This window comes from Alligator sinensis, unplaced genomic scaffold, assembly GCF_000455745.1.
Source record: "Alligator sinensis unplaced genomic scaffold, ASM45574v1 scaffold313_1, whole genome shotgun sequence".
Classification (NCBI taxonomy): Eukaryota; Metazoa; Chordata; order Crocodylia; family Alligatoridae; genus Alligator; species Alligator sinensis.
Genome location: NW_005841939.1, coordinates 3,221,381 through 3,246,981, shown reverse-complemented (window position 1 = coordinate 3,246,981; position 25,601 = coordinate 3,221,381). Strand labels below are relative to the sequence as shown.

At 43.4% G+C, this 25,601-nt stretch overlaps 1 protein-coding gene across 3 annotated transcripts in view; it reads left to right on the top strand.

The window, feature by feature from the left end:
- PDSS2 (decaprenyl diphosphate synthase subunit 2) overlaps nucleotides 1-25,601 on the top strand; it is a 198,468-nt gene that overhangs the window by 85,471 nt on the left and 87,396 nt on the right. For all 3 annotated transcript variants that reach the window (XM_025199234.1, XM_025199233.1, XM_006019828.3), the window contains exon 2: nucleotides 1,428-1,562. In XM_025199234.1, the coding sequence (XP_025055019.1) occupies nucleotides 1,428-1,562 (135 nt within the window). The remainder of the gene's footprint in view (nucleotides 1-1,427; nucleotides 1,563-25,601) is intronic.

The window sequence follows — 25,601 nt, the reverse complement described above, 5'->3', positions numbered from 1 at the left end:
GACTGTAGCCTGTTGCTCCCTTCTATTGTGCCCACATCCCCCCACATCTTGGTATCATCAGCAAATTTGAACAGGGTGCTTTGCACCCCCTCATCCAAATCACTGATGAAGACGTTGAACAGGGCGGGCCCAAGGACCGAGCCCTGCGGGACCCCACTGCCCACGTCCTTCCAGGCCGAGAAGGACCCATCCACTACCACCCTCTGGGTGCGGCTCTCTAGCCAGTTGGCGACCCATTGGACTGTGTGGGTGTCTACGCCACAGTCCCCCAGTTTCCTAATGAGAACGGGGTGAGAGACAGTGTCGAAAGCCTTCCGGAAGTCCAGGAAGACTATATCCACTGCTACCCCTGCATCCAATGATTTGGTGACCTGATCGTAGAAGGCCACCAGGTTGGTCTGACATGACCTGCCGCTGATGAACCCGTGCTGGTTGCCTCTGAGCATGCATTTCCCTGCTGGCCCCTCCTGGATGTGTGCCAGAATAATTTTCTCGAACAGCTTGCCCAGGATCGAGGTAAGACTGACTGGCCTATAGTTTCCCGGGTCCTCCTTCCTCCCCTTTTTGAAGATGGGAACCACGTTGGCCCTCTTCCAGTCCTCCGGCACCTCTCCAGAGGACCACGAGTGCTCATAAAGCTTGTGGGTGCAAGAAACAGAGAAGCAAGGTATGGGGGTCTTGCCCCTTGCTCCCTGCAACTGCTTTCCTTGCTACAACAGTGGGGAAACAAATTTAAGACAACATTTCCACTATTAGATTGTATACATGGAAAATTATAACAGATTTATAAGTTTCCATGTATAGAGTCTAATTATTGGTGGTCATCTTAAATTCAAAATTTTCTTGGATTCAAGTAAATGGTAACTTCTTGTCTATTCTTTTTCAGCTTTTTAAAAGTGTTTTCATATACTGCATGTACCTTCTGTAATTCCTGTACGTTCTGATATACTTCATCTGATTGAAACGCTTCATTTTTAGTATATTCTAGACTTGAGTTGCACCCACCTTAAATTTCTATGGTTTCCTCTGTTTTTGGTGCTCGCTAAAATGTCATGTTGCTACTGTTTATACTGTATAACCCTGAATTATGTTGAAATATTCCATTGCTGACATCTTGACAGACATGTTGGGTGTAGACTGCTCCTAGGAAATAAAAATGGGTATTCCAGATTGAAATCTTATTCTTATCTGTAGTAGTAAGATTTCACCATAAATTATGGGGGAAAGGTGACAAAAGATCTTGATTGATAACTGCAGTTTCCTTCACCCATTGATATGGATCCTAGAGATTTAAGACGAAATAATGTCAAGCTGGGGGTTGAGTCTCTTTCCTGGTTTGTTTGTTTGTTTGTGTTTTTTTTTTTTGCTTTGTTTTTGTGAGCATTGCGAATGGATTGTGATTTTTTTTTTTCCTTTCCTTTTGGCAGGGAGTTTGTGTATGATAACCAGAATAACCTACAGATGCGAGGGTTGGTTGTACTGCTCATTTCCAAAGCAGCTGGGCCCAGCAGCAAAGTGGAACTTTCTTCCCAGCCTGACATGGTTAGCGGAATTTATTCAAGGTAAGAAGTAACTTCCGATAGTAGGATCCACTGAATTAATTGGATAACTTTACAGTGACTTTCATTACATCTTAAATGTCCCTTAGCTTAACAGTTAGGGAAAGTCGATATTTATTTATACTGTATTCCCATTTTCCAATTCTTTGCGCTGCTTCTCAGCTTTGTTACAAGTCCTCTCAAGTAGGAACTATAGACTTCCATTGTGCAGCTCATGGCAAAACGAGACCCAAATCCTGCTAGAATGTTTTGAGCATATTATTTACCATAATGAAAATATTAAAGGAAGATGATTATTATGTGCAAGTATCTATTTTTGCCGTTTGATACCTTTTGACCAAGATAAAGGTTCTGTTGTGTTTTTCTGCTGAACAAAATAATGTTAAATTATTCTTGCGTACAGTACTGCTGTGCTGTATGCAGGCAAGAAATTGCTCCCATTGAAGTTGCTGTGAGATTTGCCATTGTTCTGTAATGGAGATGTAGGTTCTTGGTAATTTTTTGAATTTGTGTGACTGGTTGTCTAAGAACACCTCCATGTGTGGGTCTTGTCCCCGCAGGTGGGTGTGCATGGGGGGCGTGGTTTGTATTGCTCCTCTGAAGAAGCCAGTCGCCTCCCAAAAAAGGGCAAGCTAGTCATAAGGTCAGAAATGTGGTAGGCTATGGCTCTCCAAAGCTTCACAGCAAAGTTAATTGAATAGTCTGCCACAATGTTTTTTGAGCATATTGCAAACAGTAGAGAAGGAAGGAAAACAAACACTTATAGAAAGGAGCAAGAATGACAGTACCCTAAGAAACAACATATACAAAAATATAGATTTTCTGTGGGAAGGCCATGTTGTTTCTTTTAGCTGTGTAGTCTCATTCTTGTTTGTTTTTTTTGCTGTTGTCCTCAGAGGTTATGCAGCCTTTGCATTAATATGCAAATGATGTTGCATTAAACCATATTCTAATTAATTAATTATACTGTAAGCGGTATATTTAACTTATGTAAATGATTAATGTGTTTATATATATATATATCTCAACAGGAGGCAGAACACACTTTATTGATAGGTGAGTTTCGTCAATATGATGATTCATAGACTGGAGATAAATTTTAAGCTTTTAAAGCTGTGATCTGATGAGTGACTACTAAAAGCATTTGGAAACAAAATAGTGGTTTAATAATGGACCAGTCAAGGTAAAGTGGTATAGTGCTATAGATACTAAAGAAGCTTTGCTAATTGAGCCACCTGAAGATCTAGCCCGATAAGTCTAAGCCTGAGAGCAAGAGGTAATCATTATAATATGTAGGTTAGAGGTAATAAGACACTCAGAAAATGAAGTACCATGGAATTATCCCATACAGGACATTTAGGATTCCTTACTTGCTGCAAAAGTGGTAACAATGGAAGTGTTAAATGTAAATGTTCTCTGACGCTTCCAATCTGTAGCAAGGTTTAAATATTGGAAGAGGATTCACTCTAGTAAGGAAGTTGAGATGTAGTTTTATTTTGTATTATGTTTGTTAAAAATTGCTCCCACTTACATTTATGTAGATTTACCATTAATTTTTAATGAGACACGGTGTGGATAACTCAGTAGTTTTTTTTGAGCTTTTGTGACATTTTATAGCAATGTAAGGACACCACTGGAACGTTATACCATATTTTTATTTTTCCTCAGTTAAATAAATAAAACTGAAAAACTTAAGGTTTATAAAATTTAAGTCCAAAAGACATCTGCAACTTCTTTATGGGCTACAAATAATATATTTACAAACACCAGCTTCCTGAACAGAAATCCAGAGACACCATTTTCCATCAGCATAGTTTTTTCTTTCAGATCTTGTCTAGGTCACAGTCAGTGTCACTATTCATTCTGGCATGATGCTGCTGTGCATGTGGAGCTTCCTTGAACATCCATAGAAGTTTGAGAAGCATATCAAAGGCAAAATATACATTCCTCAAAGACACATACTTATTTCTTTAATGTTGCTAACTTCCAGGCTCTGGAAAATGTTTTTTTTGGAGCTGTATTTCAGATTTTCAGCTCTGCTGTAAATTATGTAGCCCCTTTTTGTTGCCATGCTTGTAATTACTTCATCTGTGTATATATAAAAATGTTGGAAATATTATTTCTGGCACTGTATTGAGCATCCTCATGACTGTTACTTACATGCTGTGGACATTATATTGCAGATTGTTAGGTATTGCATATGGTTCACTTGATTTTTTTTTTTGATTTTTTTTAATTTTTTTTTTTAATTTTATTTAGTAGAGATTAATTGTTTGCTTTCCTTAAGTCCTAGTGTGAACTAAGCTGTTCCAGTACTGGTCTCCAGTTACAGTAGGCAGTCTTTATTTCCTGCATTGTTAGCTTTGGATTCCATTCCTTTGCTCTCTTTTTACACTTTCACTCCTACCCACTATCAGCTTGACATGTTTGGTAGTATATTGAAGGTATAATTTGGGAATGGGAAAATAGGGGAGATCTATGCCATGCCAATTTTCTTCAGAAAAGGAAAAGTCTAGAGCTCTTAATATTTTGAAGCAATGTATATTCTGAGTAACTTTTTTATTTTTTTCCCTGTGTTTTTGAGCAGAAAAAGTATAAGCAAGAAGCATGTATAAACTTACTTAAAATAAAATGTTACTGGGCGCATCTGCACAAGATGCTTTACTGCACAGTAGAACCAATTACTGCACAGTAAGCATTTGTGTCTACGTGTATAGACGTTTACTGCAAATGCAAGTAGCAAATTTACTTGTGATTAGTAACTGGTCAGTAGCACACATGTAGATGCCTGATTTGGGGGCATGTGTGTTCCTGGGCAGCTGGGCAGCAGGGGGCGGAAGATTGCTCTCTTCCCCCCAGGAGCTACCTGTTGCCGGGGCGGGCTCCACTACTGGAGTCTGGGTGGGGACGATGTCCCCTAACCCTGGCAGCTGGGAGCTCCCAGCCCCCACTCTGCCATCAAAGAGACAGTGCTGGAAGATCCTTGTCTCTCAGCCTGAGGCCCGCAGTCGCAGGACCTGGGCTGGGAGATCGGTCCTTCTTTCCCAGCCCAAACCCCACGGCTGGGAGATCCTTCTCTCCTAGTCCAAGCCCAGTGGTCATGAGACCCAGGTTAGGAAATCCTTCTAGTCCTGATCCATATTTCCCATCCCAAGCCTTGCAGTCCTGGGACCCAAGCTGGGAGACCCTTCTTTCCCAGCCTGGGTCCCCAGACTGTGGGGCTTGGGCTGGGAACTAAGGATCTCCCAGCCCTGGCCCCACAATTGTGGAGCGGGGGCTGGGAGCTCCCTGCTGCTGGGGCACAGGGACATTGTACCTGCCTGGGCTTTGGTGGAAGAGCCCACCCTAGCAGCAGGCAGCTCCCGGGGGCAGGAAGTAATGTCCCAGCCCCTGCCAGGAGATGGCTGTCTTCTGGCCTAGCACCCAGAGGGAGCCTAGAGCTCCCCCAGCTGCTGCAGGGGCTGGTTACAGGACTGCAGAGAGTGGGAGCAGTCTGCTGTTTAGAGCAAAGAATCTGCTCCCACGTTCCTGCATTGTGTTGATGCTTGCCTAGGAGAGTTTACTTTTGAGTAGTTTACTTGAGAGTAAACTGCTCCCAGATCATTTGCATGTGTAGATGTGCCCACTGAGTAGGGATTGCAGTGGACTGCTACTTTTTTGCTGCTTCTTGTCTTCCAATCACTGTTTGTCAGTGCATGGGAAAAATGACCTAAATATAAATGCACACAACAGGTTCATCCATTTTCCTTGGTATGTTAGGAGACACATTTTTTTAAAAAGTACATAGTTTAACTAGTGCCAGGAGTAGGGTCAGTGAATGTGATGATGAGATGCTGCCTGTGCCGTATGGTGTCAGGTGGCATGGCAGTTTGCCAGGGCCATCTTTGGGCCTCAGTAGGCCCTCAGAGGCTGCCCGTATGTGCTGTGTAAATATAGTTACGGGCATATAGTAAGCAGTGTTGAGAGCAAGGAAGCAGAGAGGCTCATACTTTATTGTAATCCACCATCCCTTTGTGACATTGCCCAGAATTCTACTTTTCATTCCCCCTGGCATGAATGCGAGTTCAACTTTGCCCCTGCCTCAGCACTAGAAGCGCAAAGAGAAGGAGAAGCAGAAATGTAAGAAGTAAGTCTGCTTCAGGACTTCAGCTTGATCTAGGAAATGATGTGGAGCTCCTCTTCTGGTTCACAGGAACTCTTAATAAGAGTGTAAACGTGACATGAAGTGCTTCAGCCTTGTTCCTGTTTCATCCAAGTTCATTTTGGAGGCAGAACAGGCAAATTTGAAACAATTGAAATGACATCTCCCCTCCCTTTTTGGGGAACTTTAAAGGTACTTGGGAGCATGACAAATATTATGTCTGTTTATGGACTTGTACAGCAACTGAAGCTTGCTAAAATATGCTGGAAGAGAGGAAATGCATGGCCCTCTCTTGAGGGCATGTTGTGTTTTCACTTGGGGGAAATGATATCCATAGCATTGAGTTGTAGAACTCCACTGGAATACAGAGTGTACAAGAATTATCATGAGGGTTGATGTCACTGTACTTTATATAAATGAATGCTTCTTCCACCTCCTTCAGAACTATCTGTTCTTTTTCCACTGCAGTGAGAGGACAGAACCAACCTTTTACGTAGATCTTACTTAAAATAAGTGAGGTTTTTTTTTTTGTTTTTTTTTTTCTTTTAAGTAAATAGCTTACAGTAGCTTCATCCTCCTCACTGGGCCTAATCTATGGCCCACCAGTAAATGTTTCAAGGGGTACATCTCTTGTGTTCTTGTTATAGCAGAGTCTGGGGTCCATGCCTACCCCTTTTTGTGTCTGGGTAAGGCATGCTCCATACCCTAGTACACGGTTTACTGTGCCTTCACTCTACTTGACAGAAGGGAGACTTATTTCCAGCTCTAGCCTTATTTGTCCTTTGAATGCCTGCAACTTGATTCTTTGAGGAGCCTGCTGAGGTTACCAAGACCAGCTGAGGTCTTCTTCCACACCAGCCAAAACCCACTTTTACTTCTCCAGCTTGAGTGCTGTTGCCCAGTGTGGACTTAAGAATGGAAACTCCTTAGTCTCATAGTGGGAGTGAATCTCTCCCTTGTCACCTCTGGCCCAGGTTAATTAAAAGTGGTACTGAAAACCAAACTAGCACAACTGTGACTAGCTAGGTTTAGCACAGATGCAGGAAACATGTACTTCCGTGTCTATTTCTCTTCATTGCTATTGGAACTGACTTCATACCTACCTTCCAGCAGTTGTTTGGTTTTTTTAGTGCTGCAGGTACATTCAGATGTCCAGTTAATTCAACAAGAGAAAAGGAAGTGTCCCTTGTAAAGGGTGACTACACAGGAGAAAGAGTTGTTACCCCTTTTCCTTCTCCCTTTGTACTCCTTCCTTAAAAATACTTCAGGAGAGGAAAAATATTTCAGGAGAGTGTGTGGCGGGAGGGTCCTCACACCCCCTACCTTCCCTCACACACCCACACCTTGTCCGCCTGAGCACCGTACTCCTGCTGCTCCCCAGACGGGAACCCCGGGGTCTGCACTCCTTTCAGCCCCACGCTCTGTGCTCCTACCCAGCTTCAGTTTCTTCACATCCGCCTGCTGCCACTTCCCTACCTGGTGCCCAAAGCAAGCACGGCAGCAGGGACAGAAGGCAGAGCTGCTGGAGGCCGGGGAAGCTGAGCAGGTCCCTTGGCAACTGCAGCAGTGGCCCCACCTGGAAGCTGTTCACGCTGGCCAGGTTGGGGCCCTCCCACACATGAGGGCAGGCAGGGTACAATTGGTGGGTGCCTGCGGGCTGGATGAAGTTCTGGTGGGCCAGATCCAGCCCAGAGGCCATATTTTGCCCATCTAGGAGGAACAGAAAAAAGGGGCTCAAATTCTGGTCATCAAGAATCCTATGCTCACTGGACACTTTCTGAAAGACAGGATGCTTCAGATACCAATATAAAGGCAGAAGTCACATGATTGATTAAAAGGTACTTCTGTTTTAAATGGTCTGATGCACAAGGGAAGATCAAATCCTTCACAACAGAGAGGACTGACCTCATTAATGATAGCAACATTAAGGCCCTAGAGAAGAATCAGGCCCCTACTTACTCCCTGGGACTAAAACAGTTCTTTTCCTCAGCTTAGAGGACGTTTTATTGCATTTATTTCCCTTCAAAAGCTGACATCTCAACAAAGATGTGGGCATAAACATGAGGTTAGTCATGTCTTAAACTAGCTACTTTCAAATGACCTCAGCAGTCCCAGAGTAGGAATTCTTGCTTTCATGTCCTCTCAGCTTTCAGCATCAACTTCCAAATGGCAATTTTGACAGTGCATTTGGGGCTACACGTTACTTTGCAATCCATCTCCCAGGTTTCCTAGCTTGCTCCCTTGGGACCCCCCAATACATGAATGACTCCTGTTGGAAGTATTTACCATCATCTGTCCCTTCTTTCCTTCCTCATGAACCTGTCTTGCAAGACTCTTGTTGGAAAGAATTGACTTCTGGTTAAGAAGCAGACCATAGAGAAGATCACACAGGAACACTGAGAGAAATTAAATTTTTGCTTTTTTGTAATCCCGAAGAGAAATGATGTTATGAGCCCAGTCATGGGGCTAAAGCCTCAGCAGGTACATAAGACCATTCAAGTTTAGGTTGCTGGCTCTAGGTGATATTCCTTCTTTATCCTCAGAAGATTGGTCATGTAGCTCATCAAAGGTCTAGCATGTGAAAGAGACCATACTCATTTAGAGTTCTTCCTTTCAGCTTGTTCAGCCAAGGGGCTTGCAGACTTCCCACTTCAGACATGGGAGTGTATTGATTTATCTATACTTAGATGACTACTTCCTAAGGGCCAGCTCTCAGCAGGGTTGCTGCGTCAGTGCTCCAGTAAACAGGAAGCCTCTTCAAGAGGTCATTTGAATTGCTCATCACCAGCAAAGAAAAGTCCACACATCACCCTGCAGAAGGGATCACTCTGCCTACACAGGAACCTGTGTAGAGTTACCATTTTATCATTCTTTTTATAAGCCAACACTGCATATAAATCTATCCCACATTTACAGGTTCAGTTTTAGGTAAAAGTTTTCTCTGAATATCATTAGGTAACTATAAATAAAAAATCTTGAACTGTTGCAAAATTATATTGTTCTTACAAATTTCCACAGGTGAATCAAGTAACAAAGGAGAGGACCCAAAGGGTTAAATGCATTAAAAATACTAAAATAAAAAAACTGCCATCTGTACCAAAGATAATTTTGCCTCAAGTTTTATTATTATATTGTCTTCAGCACATTGATATGTATCAAAACAAATGTTTTTTATATAAATGAAAAACATTTACAGGTTTAAATTGAGACAGATCCTTACTAAAAGGCCAGATGTGCATAATCAGGGATTGTAATCTCTTCTCACTGAAGATTTGAATTGCAGTTCTAGATCCGAGCCCCATGACACGTAGAGTCAAAGCCTTCAATCCAAACAAGCCTGGCTTTAGGGATTCAAAATCCAATTTTTCTCAAATTGTTGAACGATGTGGGAAAGGAGACAGTGTGTGATTTGCATTTACACCATTGTTATGTGCAGCTGTCAGCTCAGATTTGACTTCTAAAAGTGTGAGCAAAGAGCAAAGTATGTTTAGCTAATTTGTGTTTTGGAAGAACGAAACATATTGTTGTCTCTTAAATATTTTAAAATTGAATTCCTCAGACATTTAGTTTAGTGCTCAACACTTTCAGGATTGCTGTTTTCTAAATAACAAACTCTCAGACTGCTGTAAAACAAACGCATAAAAATTTATATTTTAAGTACCCTCAGATCTGAAGTGTATTAAGCTCCGCATATTTTACTGCCAGCTCACCACATATAGACCCTTTCGTGGCTTTAGCACAGTCCATGTGGAAGGCCACCACTGGACCAGCGGACCCATGCGATTGAAGCTGGGTGGTTGGAAGTTCCAATCTGATATCAGGCTCTTAGGACTTTTGAGGGAGGAATGCGATCTGCCTCCTGCTTTAGTGGGCCAGACCAAGAAGATCTCTGGGAACTGATCTAGGTTGTCCAGCCATTCTGGCCTTTCCCTATGCAAGTTTATTCTGCCACCCTGATAGAGCACATAATCTGGGGTTGCACCCTTAAAGGAGCTGCATACAGTCAACTGCTCTGTAGAATCCTAGTGTAGAGTTCCAATTATAAGCTAACACCATGTAAAAGTAGACTGATTTTTAAAAAAATTTTTTTTTTTAATTTTTTTTACATTTTTGAGAGGGCAGTAAATCTACTAATAATCAGTACAATATGGTAACATGGGAGATTTCCAGGCTAGGAAAACATATATTATTTTTTAAAAGTTTGTGGTTAACCCACCTTAGCTAATGCATCTTGAAAGCTTACTGTAGATGGTACAAGTTGTGCTTTTCAATATGTTAACAGGTCAAGGTGAACCGTAGGGCCAAGGTAATGGCTATCATATATTATAATAGTTGTTTTTTTCCCTTCTTGTGCACAGGCCTTGAACTTTATAATAAACTTGCCTTTAATTGAACTAGTGCATGCAGTGGCAAAGTGTGCAGTGTGCGCAAGGATACATGTGCACCCCCTGGGAGCACCAGTGCACCCCCTGACTGGCCGTGCTTACCACTCAGGTGACAGGTGGGGGGGGCAGGCGGGAGTGCTGGTGCCTCCCCTCCCCGGCGCGAATGCTGGTCAGGGAGTAGGAGCGCTGTGGCCACTTTGTGATTGGCCATGGGGGGACTCCTCTCCCCCTTCCTCTCCCCCCCAGTCAGCGAGATTGGCCACTAAGGTGGCAGTAGTTGCCCATGAGTGCATGTGTGTATAGACAAGCTTTAGTTAGGATTAGCATACTTACTCAAATTTAAGGGAGTCCTGAATTTAAGGCAATCCCCCAATAATTAAACTCTATACAGATTTCCCTCGCTTTATGCGGGTTCTCTATGTGGGAATTGGCTCTTATGTGATGACCCTTTTTATACCAAAAATGTGTTCTATGTGAGGTAAATTCACTCTTATGCAATCGGTGTGGTGGAAGCCCACAATCAGCTGCCTTGTGTGGTGCATTGTGGAAGTGATGTGCACCAAAATATCATCTCCTGTGTGGATATGTGCTCTTTGCTCATTGTCTGTAACACATACTTCTGTAGTTGCCATCCCCATTAAGGCTTCTAAGTGTCTTGCTAGCTTATCTCCTACCCTTCTCCTTTGTCCATTAATGAAACGCAAGAGAACTTCACTAACACTGGAGACGAAACTGGAGATTTTGACTTGTGCAGAAGCTGGTGAGGGGCTCTCTGCACTTGGTCGTGCATTCAACCTGGGCAAGTCAGAGTTTGCCCTGGGTATGGGCCCTAGCCTGCAGTTCAAGCATGGTTTGAGCTCTCTCCTTGGTCCCTACAAGGAGGTGTATGCCTAGACCCAGTGATTGGCAAGGCAGTGCACCCTGTTCCAGTTCTTGAAGCCTTGCTTAGCTACCCCCAGCCCTACACCACTGGTGTTGCAGGGTGATTATGAAATCCCCGTGCCTGTTGATTCTCCTATGGATGTTACCCTGACTGTACCTCCTACCACAGATGTGGAGTCTGACACTGAAGACCCTTCACCACCCTCTCTTCACACCAGCTAAACATTCACCACCACTCTGTGCTTGTGTGTACGGTTTGGTGTTGGTGAGTACCAACATTGTCTTGTAAGAGTGGTAGAAATGGATCAGGGGGTCAGTACAGTCAAGCACTTGGAATGTATCCCTGTTTGTTGCATTGTAAAGTGTGTTCCCTTTATGTGAATTTGAGTTATGCACCGTCTTCCAGGAATGCATGTACAGCGTAAAGCGAGGGAAACCTGTACATAGAAAACGTATACATTGGTTATAATGTTCTATGTATAGAATCTAATTCATCCCTCTCACCACTGTAGGGGGGCCAGCAATGGGGAAGCAGGTGGTATAGGGAGGTCAAGCAGCTTGCCTCCTGCTTATGCCTGCTCCCTGCTACTTCTGCCTTTCCCCTTGCTCTGCAATAGCAGGTTCTGTCCCCCTTCCAGTCTGGGACACTGAGCATGGCCCTAGCCCAGGCCCTGTAGCAGCTGTGCAGCCTGCATACTGCTGCTGTGGGGCTGAGCTGGGGCTGCACTCTGTACCCCAGGCAGCAGCATGCACTGAGCCTGCCAGTATAGAGTAAGAGTAAGGGTGGGGAGGGAAAGGGACAGATGGAGTAGAGGTTGTGTGGTGTGGGTGAGATAAGAACAAGGCTTCAGGGGGGAGAACATGGGGTGTAGAGGCAGCTGGGGGGGGAGGGGTAGGCAGGCTACATCTGTAATCCTGATCCCAGGTATGGCCTGGAGCCTGAGCCACAGCAGCTGCCTGCTCCCTACCTCCCTCCACTTTACTTGTACTTGATTTTAAGACAAGGGGCTTCTTCCCCAAGTTAAATGAGAAGACCTTGTCTTAGAATAGAGTAAATATGGTCTTTAATTGTAAAAGACATTGAACTTTCTTGTAATTATATCAGAGATTCCACCAAACAAACAAGCTCTTCAAAGTACTTGTAAATTGTAAAGCCTGTACAAAAACAATGACGTCACTAGGCGTGAGCAAAGCAGCAAGTATTCAATTCAGCTTTGGATGCGGCCAATTTGGAGGGACAGTGATTCAGTTCGGTGATTCGAATCACTATCCCAGTTAAATTTGGCCGATTCAAATTTGGAGATTTAGCTGCCGAACCTCCTCTGAATTGAACAGGCGGCGGCAGTGTCAGTGGTGGGGGCGTGGCAGCGGTGCATGGGGCCCCACCCCTGGCTGCCCCACCTGGCCTCAGGGTCCTGGCACTTAAAAAAAAATCACCAGCTGCAGCAGTGGCGATTGGGGGCTCGTGGCAGGTGCAGTATGGCTTGGCAGGGTGCTGCAGTGTCCTGAAGCTGGGGTGGTTCCAGCAGTCCCCTGCAGCCTGGCAGCGCTCAACCTGAGTGACCCTAGTTCCTGGACAACGCATGGAGTTCTGTGATGTCCTGCCGAACTGTACTGCACCCGCGCGATGTGATAGCTGCTGTGCCGGGTTGGGGGCAATCCCTACTGCCCCCTGCGCTGCACGGGGGGGGCTCTGCCATAAGCCCCCAGAGGCCCTGATCGCTGCTGCTGCAGCTGGTGAGTGCAGGGCTTTTTTCTTTCTCTATCTCTTTTTAAGTTCCAGGATGCTGGGGCTGGGGGTGGGAGGCAGTCATGGGGTGGGGCTAGGGGAGCCAGCAGGGAATGGGTTCGGTGGTGGGGGTTGGGGGGTTGGCAGGGGTCCCCCCATGGTCCCCTCCCCCCTCCTCCAACCCCCCCAGCCCCTACATACTGGCACGGAGCCCGGGTCCAGCTCCCTATGGTGGCGAACGGTGACCGCCTGAATCTCCAAATTGATTCAGAGGCTTTTGATTCAATTAGGACCTTTTAATGGGTCTTCCGATTAGATTTGGAGATTTGGCCTCCGAATTGGGCCAGATCTCCTCCGAACTGAATAAGCTACCGAAGCTTTGCACAGCCCTAGCAGTCACCTATCTATTCTTCTGTTATGCTTCTAACCCCAGTACTTTAAAAAAAAAAAAAAAAAAAAAAAATCTGTCTCGTCCTGTCCTTCCAGACTTTTAGTACATCCTTGATTGCACTGTATAAAATGCACTTGAGCAGTATGGTTTGCCCTCTTCTCATTTCCTTACTTTGAAGCACCTAGTATGCACATAAACTTGTCTATATGTGTATGTGATTTGTAAATAGCTCATTCCTTTCTTCTTGTCCATTTTTAATCGGGGATTGCAATCTAAAATTGCTTCGATTTAGTTGACCTGAAATTACTGGAAGGGAATGGCTGAGGGATGTATTTTAGGATTCTGCAAGCTGCATTTGCACTTCTCGTCTCATTGAAGAACCCATAGTAAAAATAGAATGAAAATAGAATACAGTCAGATACAGGGGCTATTGCACAGAAGTTCAGAAAAAATGTAAGACGGCAGTGATTGATTTGCACAGAATAAGTGACAAAATAGTGAGTTAGTGCGGAGTATGGTTGCACTTCAGAACCTCACCCTGGTTTATTCTATGCTAACTTCCCATTGTAGGCAAAGTTTGGGTCTCAGCTGCAGATATTGCAGAAATTAATCTTATTAATGGGAGTGCTAATTGGTGTTTGACTTCTGATTATAGTAACAATAGGCCATAACAATCAATCCTTCTCTTTAGTGGTACACATTAGGACTTTTTATGATGAAAATGATTTCTGTTGGGACTTACTGTTCTTATTCCTATCTACCAGCAAAGCTGGCTTTTAGTGAAGGTGTGGCATCCTAACTGTGATGATTAACTGGTAGAAAAATGCAAATGCTAAAATATTTAACCGAAATATGGAAGTTGGGTGATCTTGGTTGAAAGGTAAAAGAAAAAATTGTTATTTAAAACTTGACCAATGCAGTTTTGTTCTGATTCTTAAGGGAAGGTGTAGTTTTGTTATTCACATGGAGATTTTCCTCAGTTTTTGTTAAGAAGAAGTTTAAGTGATTACTTTAAATTATTCTATTTAGCTTTTGCTCTCCAGGATAAATCCTTTGAGGAGGCTCCATCTCCTTTACAAGAAGAGTTTTGGGAGATGAGAAGTGCATACAATTTGATTGTATATTCCTATTGATCATTTTCTACCCACAACAATAAAAATTAACTCCAAATACAAATCTAACAATATTACTAATTCATTACAACCAGTACTTTTCTTCATTAACTTTTTATTGTTTTCAGCTTACACAGCATGTACAAATGCAACAATTATATGTTAAATAAAAAAAGGAAGGACTTATACTCTACATTGTATAACAGGAGGCATGGCAGTGTAGACATTCAAAGACACAGAGAGAAAAAAACAAAAATAATATCATTTGCACAAAACAAGCTTTTGAGCACCAGATAATTGTGTGCGCAAAGAGGTACTGACTTCTGCTGAACAAAGTTTGTTAAATATAGTAACTGTTTAATAACTATACTCAGGGCTGTGCCATAGTTTCTTAATTGCAGAGTTTTTTTTTTTTTTCCTGTGATCAAATTGGGATTATTATAGTTTTTGCCTTCCTATGACATGTGGGGCATAGTTGCCTTTAACAGATCACTTGATCATATTTTAGTCTAACCAGTATCCTGTTCCCAAAGCCACAAGGTGTTGTTGCTGCCCTTGGGTCTCTGTCCCTCTTTACCTAGGGCAGATTTTAGGGTTTTTTGTTGTTGTTGTTTTTTAATAGGGTGTTCTGTAGCTGTGGCCATATAGCAGGAAACATGGTAAATGTTCTTTTGGAACCATTTCGATGATTGATTGCTGCAAGTGCATGGGGGTTGAAATAGATGGCTGTGGAGGCACCTGTTCCAGTCCTACTTTTTTATAAATCTGCTATAGAATCCAGCCCTTGCTAATGAATTCTGTGCAAGTGTCTTAATTTGGTTTAAAAATTAATTCTCAGGGATGTGGAGAAATCCTTCCAAAAGTTAGACAAGTGAAGGCAGAGATGCAGATGTGCGAAATAACAGTTCCTTATGATGAGAATTGCCTGCCCCCTTACCCACACCCTATGGATATATTTTGAAAACAGTAAGATATGCTGCTACCTGTTAACTATTTATCTGATTTTAAACAGCAATATGAGGGTATTGTGCTTATTCTTCAGTTCCCAAATGTCTCCCTTGCTTTCTATTTGCTAAAAACACCAGCTGTCCCTTACCCAGCTAAAACCTCTAAACTTGTCCCTTGATAAATTTTACAATGTGGTTACACATTTCCAATAGAGCTTTCTGTGGTACATTGAAAATTATAGCAATATAAAATTAAATTAAATATAACTGTACTGACTTATTGTCTTATTTGGTTCAGTCAAAACCTGATTGGATTTAACTGAAGGTATTGCAGAATTTCTACTTTGCTGTGGTGGAGTGAGGGAAAATCCAGGCTGTTAGAATTTCGATCAAGCTTGTCAGGTACATTGGTCCCAGTCCACAATTTTGATATGGATAGAGCATATTTAATTACTGATTTGTTAAGAGCTTATTTTTATGTTGAGTATTCCACTGGAATTCTGTAATGCCAGGATGGGTCTCAGAACTCATGGTAGAGGTGATATCTTTTATTAGACTAAGGATGTCTCTTAGTGCAGATGCCTCTACAGCTTACTAAGTCTTTCCTTGTAGTAAGTCAGTTCTAAGTTTGCATTTGTCATTCTCTCCCACTTGAAGTGTCAAGATCTTTTAGGCCTTGATCAAGTTTCCATTATAATTCAGTGTTTTCTTTAATTTCAGTAGGTGATAGGCCTGATGCTTAGTATCTACATACATTCTTTTGTAGAATCAAACTCAGCTGGGGAAACGAAAAGCAAATGGAAGGAGAAGAATTGGCCATAAGATTACATGAGGATATATTCCTTCCCAAGAAATAGGCATCAGAATGATCAACCGATATTTTTGGCAATATGTTCATAAAGAAATTTTCAACTATTTTGTGCATTAAATTTATAAGGATTAATTACAATTTACATTATTCAGAAACAAACCATAAACAGTAAAGTTCAAAGTAATTCTGTTAATGGAAAGTGTGAGAGAGAGATGTACTTATTTATCATCACAATTATACACAACAGGTGGATAAAACCAGCAGTTAAAGGAAGCAAAAGGAAACTATGCAATGATATTAGTCAGCCTGGAGAACAGCACTCGGGGAAAAAAGAAAGATACCTAACTATCACTGAAGTTTTCTGTATGCAGAAGAAACTTGTTTAAAGGACGAGGTGGATGAAGATTTGGCTTTGTGAATATTTACTGAGGGTGCAGAGAGATGTACAAAACTTGTCAAAACCTTTTGACATGTTTCAGAGGACTAGCTTTCCACATGTCCAAGCTCTTTGAAATATTCTCAAACTGGCTAAAACACTCCAAAATATCGTATCTTGGAGTGTTTATCCTTTTTCTAAAATTGTTTGTATAGTGACAGAGACCCTATAGGTTCTTCAGAATCCCACAATACTCTGCATGTCCCCCCCAAATCCCTGGGTACAAGGCCCTATGTTCCTAAGATCACTATTACCTTGTTCTTCTCTGGTGCAGTACTTTCCTGAATTGCCATGCTGTGGTGGCTAAGTTGCAGGGACTTGTAACTTCTAAACATCCTTAGCAACAGCTAACCTGACATACATGGCAGATGTGTGATTTTTGTGATTCATTATTAAAATTAGTCAGATCCCAGTTATACATCTGTTGGGACATACAGCTGGCTGTATATACCCTTTCCAAGTGGGAGAGCTGAGGATGCTCCAGGATAACCAGCTGTCTACATCTGGTGTGGCTGCAGCCAGCTGCATGTACACTTGTAGAAGTCTACAGCATGGGTACTCATGGATCAGAGAGCTCCACTGTGTTCACAGTTCTTGTGTAGCTGGGTGAATGTGTGCCAGGTCATGGACAGCTGGGTATGGGGGAGCTTCCCCTTAGCTATCTGCACCACAGGGGAGCTTCCCAGTCTCCAGCTGCACAAACCCTGACATGTAGGTAAGACATATGCACTCACTCCTGGCACAGGCAGCTAGAGATGGGGGAGCCCCCCTCCCATCCCTAGCTGCCTGCACTACAGGGGAGCTCCCCAGTTCCCACCTGCACATACCCTGGTGCAGAAGTGGTGTGCCTATAGTTGAGGACCGAAGAGCTCTCCATTCTTCAGCTGCACGTGCCCTGATGCAGAAGGGTGCATGTGTAGCTGGGGAACTCCCCTGATTCCAGCTGCATGCTCCTCAATGTGGAAACTCCCCTGTATGGTGTGGCATTAAATGTCCTCCTTATTGGGGTGGGGAGAGCCATCAGCTCCTGGTATTAAACTAGTTCATAGTTTAATAGTTGTTAGGGGCTGGAAGGAACCTTACAGATCACTGGGTCCAGCAGCCCTGCATGTGGGCAGGAAAGACTGCTGGGATCAGATGACCCCAGCAAGATGGGCGTCAAGATGCTTTTTGAAGATTGCCGGGGTGGATGACTGTACCAGCTCTGCAGGGAGCCTGTTCCAAACCCTCGGCACTCGACTTGTAAAGAAGGTTTTCCTTATGTCTAGCCTGAAGCAATCCTCAGTCAGCTTGTGCCCATTACTTGTTGTCCTCCCCTGGGGGGCCTTAGTGAACAGATGCTCCCCCAGGCCCTGATGTATGCCCTTGATATAGGCTGCCACCAAGTCCCCTCTGAGTCTTCTCCTTTTCTCCAGGCTGAACAGTCCCAAATCTTTCAGCCTTTCAGTATGACCTGATCTCTAGGCTTCTAATTGTGTGCATGGCCCTCCTTTGGACTGTCTCGAGCTTTTCCAGGCTTGTCCTTCCTGACCTATGGCTCCCAGAACAGGGCACAGAACTCAGCTGCGGTCTCACTCAGGGAGGATGACATCCTTAGCTTTGTTTGAGATGCCTCAGTAAATGCATGCTAGTGTTTGATTAGCTCTGCCAGGTACAGCATCACATTGGTGGCTCATGTTCATTTTGTTGTCTATCACGACACCCAGGTCTCATTCAGATGTGGTGCTAGGAAGCATAGCATTGCCAGGCCTGTAAGTGTGTTGTGGGTTATTTCTCCCCAGATGGAACACTTGTCATTTAATACGGAGAAATGTAATCTGGTTGAGGTCTGCCCACCTCATGAGCCTGTCCAGGTTGTCCTGTATTGCCAGCCTGTCTTCAAGCATGACCACACTTTCCCATTGTTTGTTGTTGCTCATTTGCTTTCAATACTCAAATCCAAATAATTGATGAACATGTTGAAAGGCACTGGTCTGAGTACTGGTCACCCTCTGTCATTATGACTCAGTTCCAACTGTTAGTACTGTGGGCCCTACCACGGAGCCAGTTACCTAGCCAGCGGACCATAAAGTAGTTGAGGCTGCATTTTCCCAATTTTTTCATTTAAAACCACACGGTGTAGCCTGATGCTGAGGTGCATGTGACACATTCAAATTGGTGATACAAACCAGCCACAAAAATGTTCCACGTTAAATGTTCCATTAGGTATCAAATCTTTGTGGCTGGTTTGGCATTTGATCATGCCATAAATTGGCAAAATGTGGTATGCTACAAGTTATGGCACAATTAATGTATGAATTGTGCTATAAAATTACTGTCTGCCAGGGCTAAAAAAGAAAGCATCAGGAGCAGAGGGGATGTTCATCTTGCACTGAGCTCTGGTGCCCAGTGCCATGCTGGTCTGCAGGAGTTGTATGAAAGTCCTGCTCAACCCCTACAACCCTAGGTTGAAACATGCTTAATGTAAGTGAAAGCTTTACGGATTTTTGGTTGCAAATTCTAACAAATTTACTGAGCATACGTGAGTCAAATCCTTCCCCCAAGGATCTTACCACTTTTTTTTCTCTTGAGCTGAATAATTTGGATCCATTCAGGCACAACATGATCAAAGAAATAGAATATTAACTATCTAACAGAACTTGTCGGAAGTGGAAATTATTTTATACAAGAGAAGCAGCTGAAACCTTACGACTGTTGGTGTAACAGTAGAGCATAACAGCAGGGCATAACAGTAGGGAGGAAGCAAGCCTCTTTTCAGAGAGGGAAATATTTGTAAACTTATACAGCATTCCACTTGCAGAAAAAATACATTAACAATAATTATAAAACTTTTCTGACATCAGTATTCCAAAATGCTTTATATTAAGTGGATAAACTCCCAGAGGCAGCAGCAGTTGCTTGGCTCCAAAGAGATTTTTATCCTTTCCCTGCTGGTGGTTGTATCAACACACCTGGTGGAAGGGGCAAGGTCTCAGAGGCAGCCTGCCATTTCTCTTTAACTATTTAGCATCATTCTATGAACGTTGTAGGCAAGACCCATCTGCTGCTTGGCTCTGTTTTGCCAAAACTGAGAATGTAACTTCATTATAATTAGAAACACCTAGGTTTAAGGTACTAATGCCTCAAATTCTGAACATTTAAAATTTGTGTGAAGGAAATGATAGTCATTTAATACATTATAAATCTGTGATAGAGATAAAGAGATCGAGAGAGAGGTATCTATATATCATGGTCTTTCAGGTACCTTCTTGGGTACTTACAGAAGTAGCGGGGAAAATACCCAGTGTTTTACTTTCAGCTCAGCATCCTTCCGTGCCAAGAGAGGTGTATGCCCAGATGAGGAATTATGTCAGTTTGACCCAGCTCGCCCAGTGTTTGTATAGCTTGTGAGAACCCAACCTTCGGGACTTTTTTTGGTGCCTTTATTTAATAGTTGATTGAATAAGCTATTAGGCAAAAGTGCCAAAAAGCCCTCCCGAAGCATTGTTTTTTTTGTTTGTTTGTCTTTGTCCTGTTTGCCGCCACCGCCCCCCACCTGTCAGCACTCCTTGTTCTCTGTTCCGTTGTTCTTCCCTCCCTCCGGAGTTGGTCTTAATTATGATCAGCTGAATTTTTTAATCTTCTCCCCAAAGCAAGTGCACTTGGTTGAGACTCTGAACAAGTAAGATTTACTTCTGTACCAGTCTTTGCTTTTCTGTGCATAAAATGTTATGAGTTTTTTTTAAAACCTGTTGCCCTATGCCTTTGCAAAGGGGATAGCCCAAGCTTCTCTATGTGGTCTGTCACTTGGTGGATGGTCATGAGTACATGGAGCTTGAAGTTGTTGCATTTTTACATATGGATGGATTTTATGTTTCCTCTCTCCTCAGTAAGCAAAATATTTGGCTTTACAAGTGAAGGATAAACAAAAACAACATTTCTAAATTAAATCTTAAATAGTGGGGGATTTTTTTCCCTATGATATGGGTAACATAATTGAATACTGGATGGGGTAGTATGAAAGTTTCATTGATATTTACTTGTGATGACCAGTATAACTGGTTTGGTGCTTTGGTAAGAGTAAAACACCTTTCCCCAAATTATGTGGAAAACCTTCTATTTCACAATACAGTAGCTTCTTCTAATCTGGCATAGTTCCTTGCACTCAACAAATGGCAGTAATGTAATAGCTGTATTGAATGAGATTTGAATAACTTTATTCTAAAAAGTTTATTTAAATATTCTGCTGCTGCATCAGTTCAATTGCTTGAGTACCCTAGGTACCCAATAATGTAAATTGCTAGGTACTCTAGAATGTAAATGATATTTTGAGGCCTGTAAATTTTATAACTTTTGTCTCAAGCAATTTTCCTAATGTATTCTTTTTGGTGTACCAAGTTCTGTTGATATATATTTGTTTAATGTATATGTCTTTCTCTTTTTCAGTCTGGTATGTAAACAATGTGTTATCCTATTAGGCCTACTCATATTAGAAGATGTTGTTTCTTCATAGGCTTCACTTATGTAAAAAAGCTTCACTGTATTTCAAGTGTCATTGGAACTGATGCCATTATTGTTGAATTTTCTGCACCTTTAAAGTTCAGCCACATTTGCATACAATACTTACAAAACTTACTAAAGATAATATTTCACAGAAGCAGTTGATCTGGTAAGCAGTCACTTGATGATTTTGCTGGAGTCTCTAATTGACAGTACTCAATAACTAAAACTTGTACTGATCTTGTGCAGTCTGTCTCTCAGATTCATTGCAAATAACATTTTAACTAAGTTTCAAATGCTTGAGGCCTGAGAAGTAATCAGTCGAGTGCCAGAGAAAATATGGCCACAGAATTATCTGGTCTCATCTTGATAACCAGGGATCTGGGTTTTCTATTTCCCACAGGAAAACAACAAAAAACGTGGATTTCCCCTTTTACCCAAGAAAAATGTGGATTTCTCATTTTAACAGAGAAACATGTGGATTTTGCACTTTTGTGAAGAGCTGTCTACAGGCTAGTAGTTTCAGCCTGCAAGGGGCTGGGGGGAGTGGGAGGAGGGGGTCAGGCAGGGAGCACCATGTATATGTATATGCACATGGCCACCAGGTGGCCTGGAGAGAAGCTCCTACAGGTATGTCGGGGGGTGGGATGGGGATTGAGGCCCCCATAGAGAGGGAGGGAGGGAGGGAGTTGGGCAGGGCTGAGGGTGGGGCTGCTGCCCAGCCAGGCAGTGTTTGGGGCCCAGGGCTGGAATACACAGCCACAGGGCCCTGGTAGAGAATGGGACAGGGCTGTAGGTGGGTCGGGGGGGGGGGGTGGGGGGTTTCATGACCCCCCCCCTGCCACTGCATGCACTCCTGGGTGGGGCAGGGGGACCGTGCCCCCCAGATCTGTATGTGGGGCAGTGGTGGGGGCAGGTGCGGGCTGCCTGCTGTAGGCTTAGGTTCCCTGTCCTGTGTATTCTTATATGCTCATATTAAGCACATTAATTTGTACATGGTAGACAGCTATAGAACTAAATATTAATTTAGGCAAGTCAACATTAAAACCCCAGTTTTCCAATACTGAAAGCCCAATCCTACAAATGTCACAGCTAAGTGCTTTCATATCATATATGTTTGTGGGTTTGTGTCCATGTAACTCAGGTAGCTAGATGGCAAACATTATAATATGTGAGCACAGTTCTGCATTCAAAAAATGCAGGTGCAAATATATTACCATTTCTATTTCTAGTGTACAATTATTTCTAAAGTTTTATCCCTAGCACCAGTTGCATGTGAGACCATGACTCTGTGTGTGCATGTGTGTACATGTGTGCATATATATATATATATATATGTATGTGTGTATATATATATATATATATATGTGTGTGTGTGTATCTCAATTGAACGTAGTGCTTTATTGATATATTTACAAGTCTTATTTCATTTTAATTGCAGATTTGGGGGGGTTTAAGTCAGAATTTGCAATTTTTTTATTAGAGGAAAATTGGGATCCCTGTTGATAAGTCACTTGTTGCTGACTGTGTTTTACAGTCAAGACAGTCTTCAGATCTAAAGCATTGTATCTTAATTTAGATATGTTTAAGATTAATACATTATTGTCAATGCTATTTAGAGTATTCTTTGGCAGGTATCATATTACATTCATCACAAGGTAGATGTTACATAGGATGAAGTTGGTGTTTACTGCTTGGAAGAATTTAAGATGCTGCTTGAAAAGATGGCCAGACATCTTAGTTTGAATACAGTGATCTAGAAAGGAGTCACCAGCTGACATATACTGCAGTTCTGAAGGAGGAAGCATACTGAAATATAAAACTCCTGATTCTCTTTCTCCCAAGCCTTTCTTTTTCATGATGGACAAACTATCCTATCCTGTGAGCTAATTCTTTTAAATTGATTTCATTTTTGCTCTTCCTTATCTGCACATCTATACCATGTTTAAATCTTACTTCTCCACCCTGCATAATATTTCCCAACATGTGACCTTTCTCTCTGCCCATGGTTTCTCTGACCTTTCAAAATTTCTGCACAGATTCAGTGTGTTCCTAGAGAGAGTTTATTAATAAAAACTCTTGCTCAAGCTTTTGGTCATTTTATGCCTCTCCTTATGCAATCTTCTTTCCTGTTTCATTGCCTGCATTTTTACCCCCTTCAAGTCTGGTCAGAATACTGGTATTACCTTCTTGGCTCACTGCTTATGTTGTCACTCCTATCTGTTTAGCTCTTTTGTTGTCTCCCTCTCATCCACCATATCAAATTCAAATTTCTGGTCCTTCTTAAAAGTAAATGGCCTGTTGTTGAACATTTGCATTATTTATTCATAAACGGTGGATTGGATGATGTGCAGAGGCAGATTTCTTCTTATCCTATAACCTTTGTCTGAAAATCGCATCCTCCTGTCCTTTACTTGCTTGCATAGGTCAAAAAAGGTCAAAGTTACACCTTGACCCTAAGAGGCCCATTGAGCTTATGGGAGTGTCACACCAGTTTCTGCAGCCAGTGGCACATAAGTGGGTGATCCAACTAGCAGCACATTTGGTTTCTTTTGACTCCCAAGTTGAATAGTCTCATCTGTTTACAGCTGGGTTGACTTGGGGTGAGGTGAGGAAGGGTGGATCCCCTGGGGTGACTACAAAGGAAGACATTACCTTATGCTTCTCTATTTACTGAGCACCTGCCCTACTCTGCTGGTGTATCCACTTGGTTGCATAGAATATCCATTACTTGTAGAGAGATGTGTTTTGTTCAGCTGAGGGGAACCTTCTGATGGCTTCAGGTATGTTGTATGAGTTTTCAAGGCATAGTTCAGGGCAGTCCAACTTCGGAGTAGCTAGGAACCATATGCCATGTGCCCCCTTCCCTTTCTATTCTACCCCTCCTCAGTACTGCAACTGGGAGCCTGGCAGTGCTTGTGTGGCTGGGCAGCATGTGTTGCTACCTGCCCATGTATGGATGTCCTAGCTCCAGCCCAGCTGCCCTGCCTAGGGGTCTTACCTGCCAGTTGCAATGGAAAGCTGCTTCACTGCCACATCTAGCGGCTGCTCCAGGATGGTTCATTTTCTCCCATGGTACTCTGCTGCAGGGGCCCCCAGAGCCTGTCTGTCTGCCCATGTGACCCTCACACCTGCTCATATGTTTGTCAAGCTGCGCAGGGCTGGGGGAATGGAGCACAGCTTCTGCTGCCATTGGGCACCCAGCGTATGCGTGAGCAGCCTGAGATGATTTGAACGCACATCCGTAGGGTGTTGGGAGAGTCCCCTAACTTCCAGACTATAATCTGGAGTGGGGTGCTTTCAATGGGTGCATACTCATGTACTAACTTTCTGACAGTTAAGCCAAATTAAAGAAGCTAAGTCAATTTAATTGCCAGAGCAGATGCACATGTGGAACAGAGTTGACTTACATGCAGTGCAAGATAATACACTAAGTTATCATGAGTTGCATTAGTTAAGTTGACTTAGCTCACAAGATGGCTGCCACCATGGCAAGGAGCTGTATGTGTGTATGCTCTGATGTGGTGCCTAAGTCAACTTAGTACGTGTGTATGCACCCAGTCTCTCTTACTAATGCTGCTCAACTTTATTTATATAAAAATAATTAACATATTCACTGATCTAGAGTATTCACTGTAACCAGCTTGTCCCATTTGCCTTTCCCAACAGAAGATAAGTCCTCCTCATTCTCTTACTGTCTGGCTCAGTATTTCAGTATTCTGTGTACATTGTGACAGCTACTATAAGAGAGGTTGAGGAAGACCCACCCCAAAATACTCTATAGTCCGGGAGCGGGCAAAATTCAGCCTGTGGGCTGAATCTGGCCCACCAGGCAATTTCATCTGGCCTGCAGGCGCCCAACTAATTGTACCCTGTCCAGCCAACTTGCCGTGCTCCTACCCTTGTGGGCAGAAGGGCCTGGCAGGACTGCTGCAGCCACTGCTGTAGCTGCCAGGAGACCTGGTGGTGTCCCACTAGCTTCTGGCACCAGGTAGGGAAGGGGCAGTGGGGAGCTGCAACTCGCCTGGAGCGCTGAGCTTGGGGCTAGTGCTGGCAGCAGCGAGGAGCCTGCACCCAGCTGGAGAGTGGAATTTGGGTGGCCAGGGTGAGGGTGTGTGAAGACGACCCACACATACCCCCCCCATGGCACACAGCTGCTGTTGCCAGCAGCAGGTGGCAGGCACTGGGAGTGCTTGTGTGCTGCGAAGGCGCTGCCACCTGGTGACAAGGAATGCAGCCAGGCTGGCCCACCTCATCATGCGGGGCTCCACATGGTGCACATGCAGCTCCTGGCACTTGCATGCCACCAGGGAAGCCCCACATGATGGAGTCGGCTGCCTTCCCTGCTCCCTGCCATGCAGATCCTGGGACAAAAAATATTTTTGTCATGATTTGTGTTTATGCAATCACCTTCAATATATACTACACAATAACTCAAAAATAAATTTTTAGTCTTGTATATTGTGGGAGTATGTGGGTGTGGGAGGGGTGTGTGGGGGGTGTGTGTTTCTGGTGGGGTGTGAGGAGGTGTGTATGGCGGGGTGTGGGGGGTTGTGAGGGAGTGTGGTTGTGTGTTGGGGAATAGGGTTTGTTGAGGGGGTTATGTTCAGGGGAAGGCACCTGGGGCTTCCCTGCCGCGCGAGTGCGGGGACTGCATGTGCACGATAGAGAGTGCCGGCGATACAGACTGCCTGGAGGAGGCTGCACTCCTTGCCGTGATGTGCCGCAC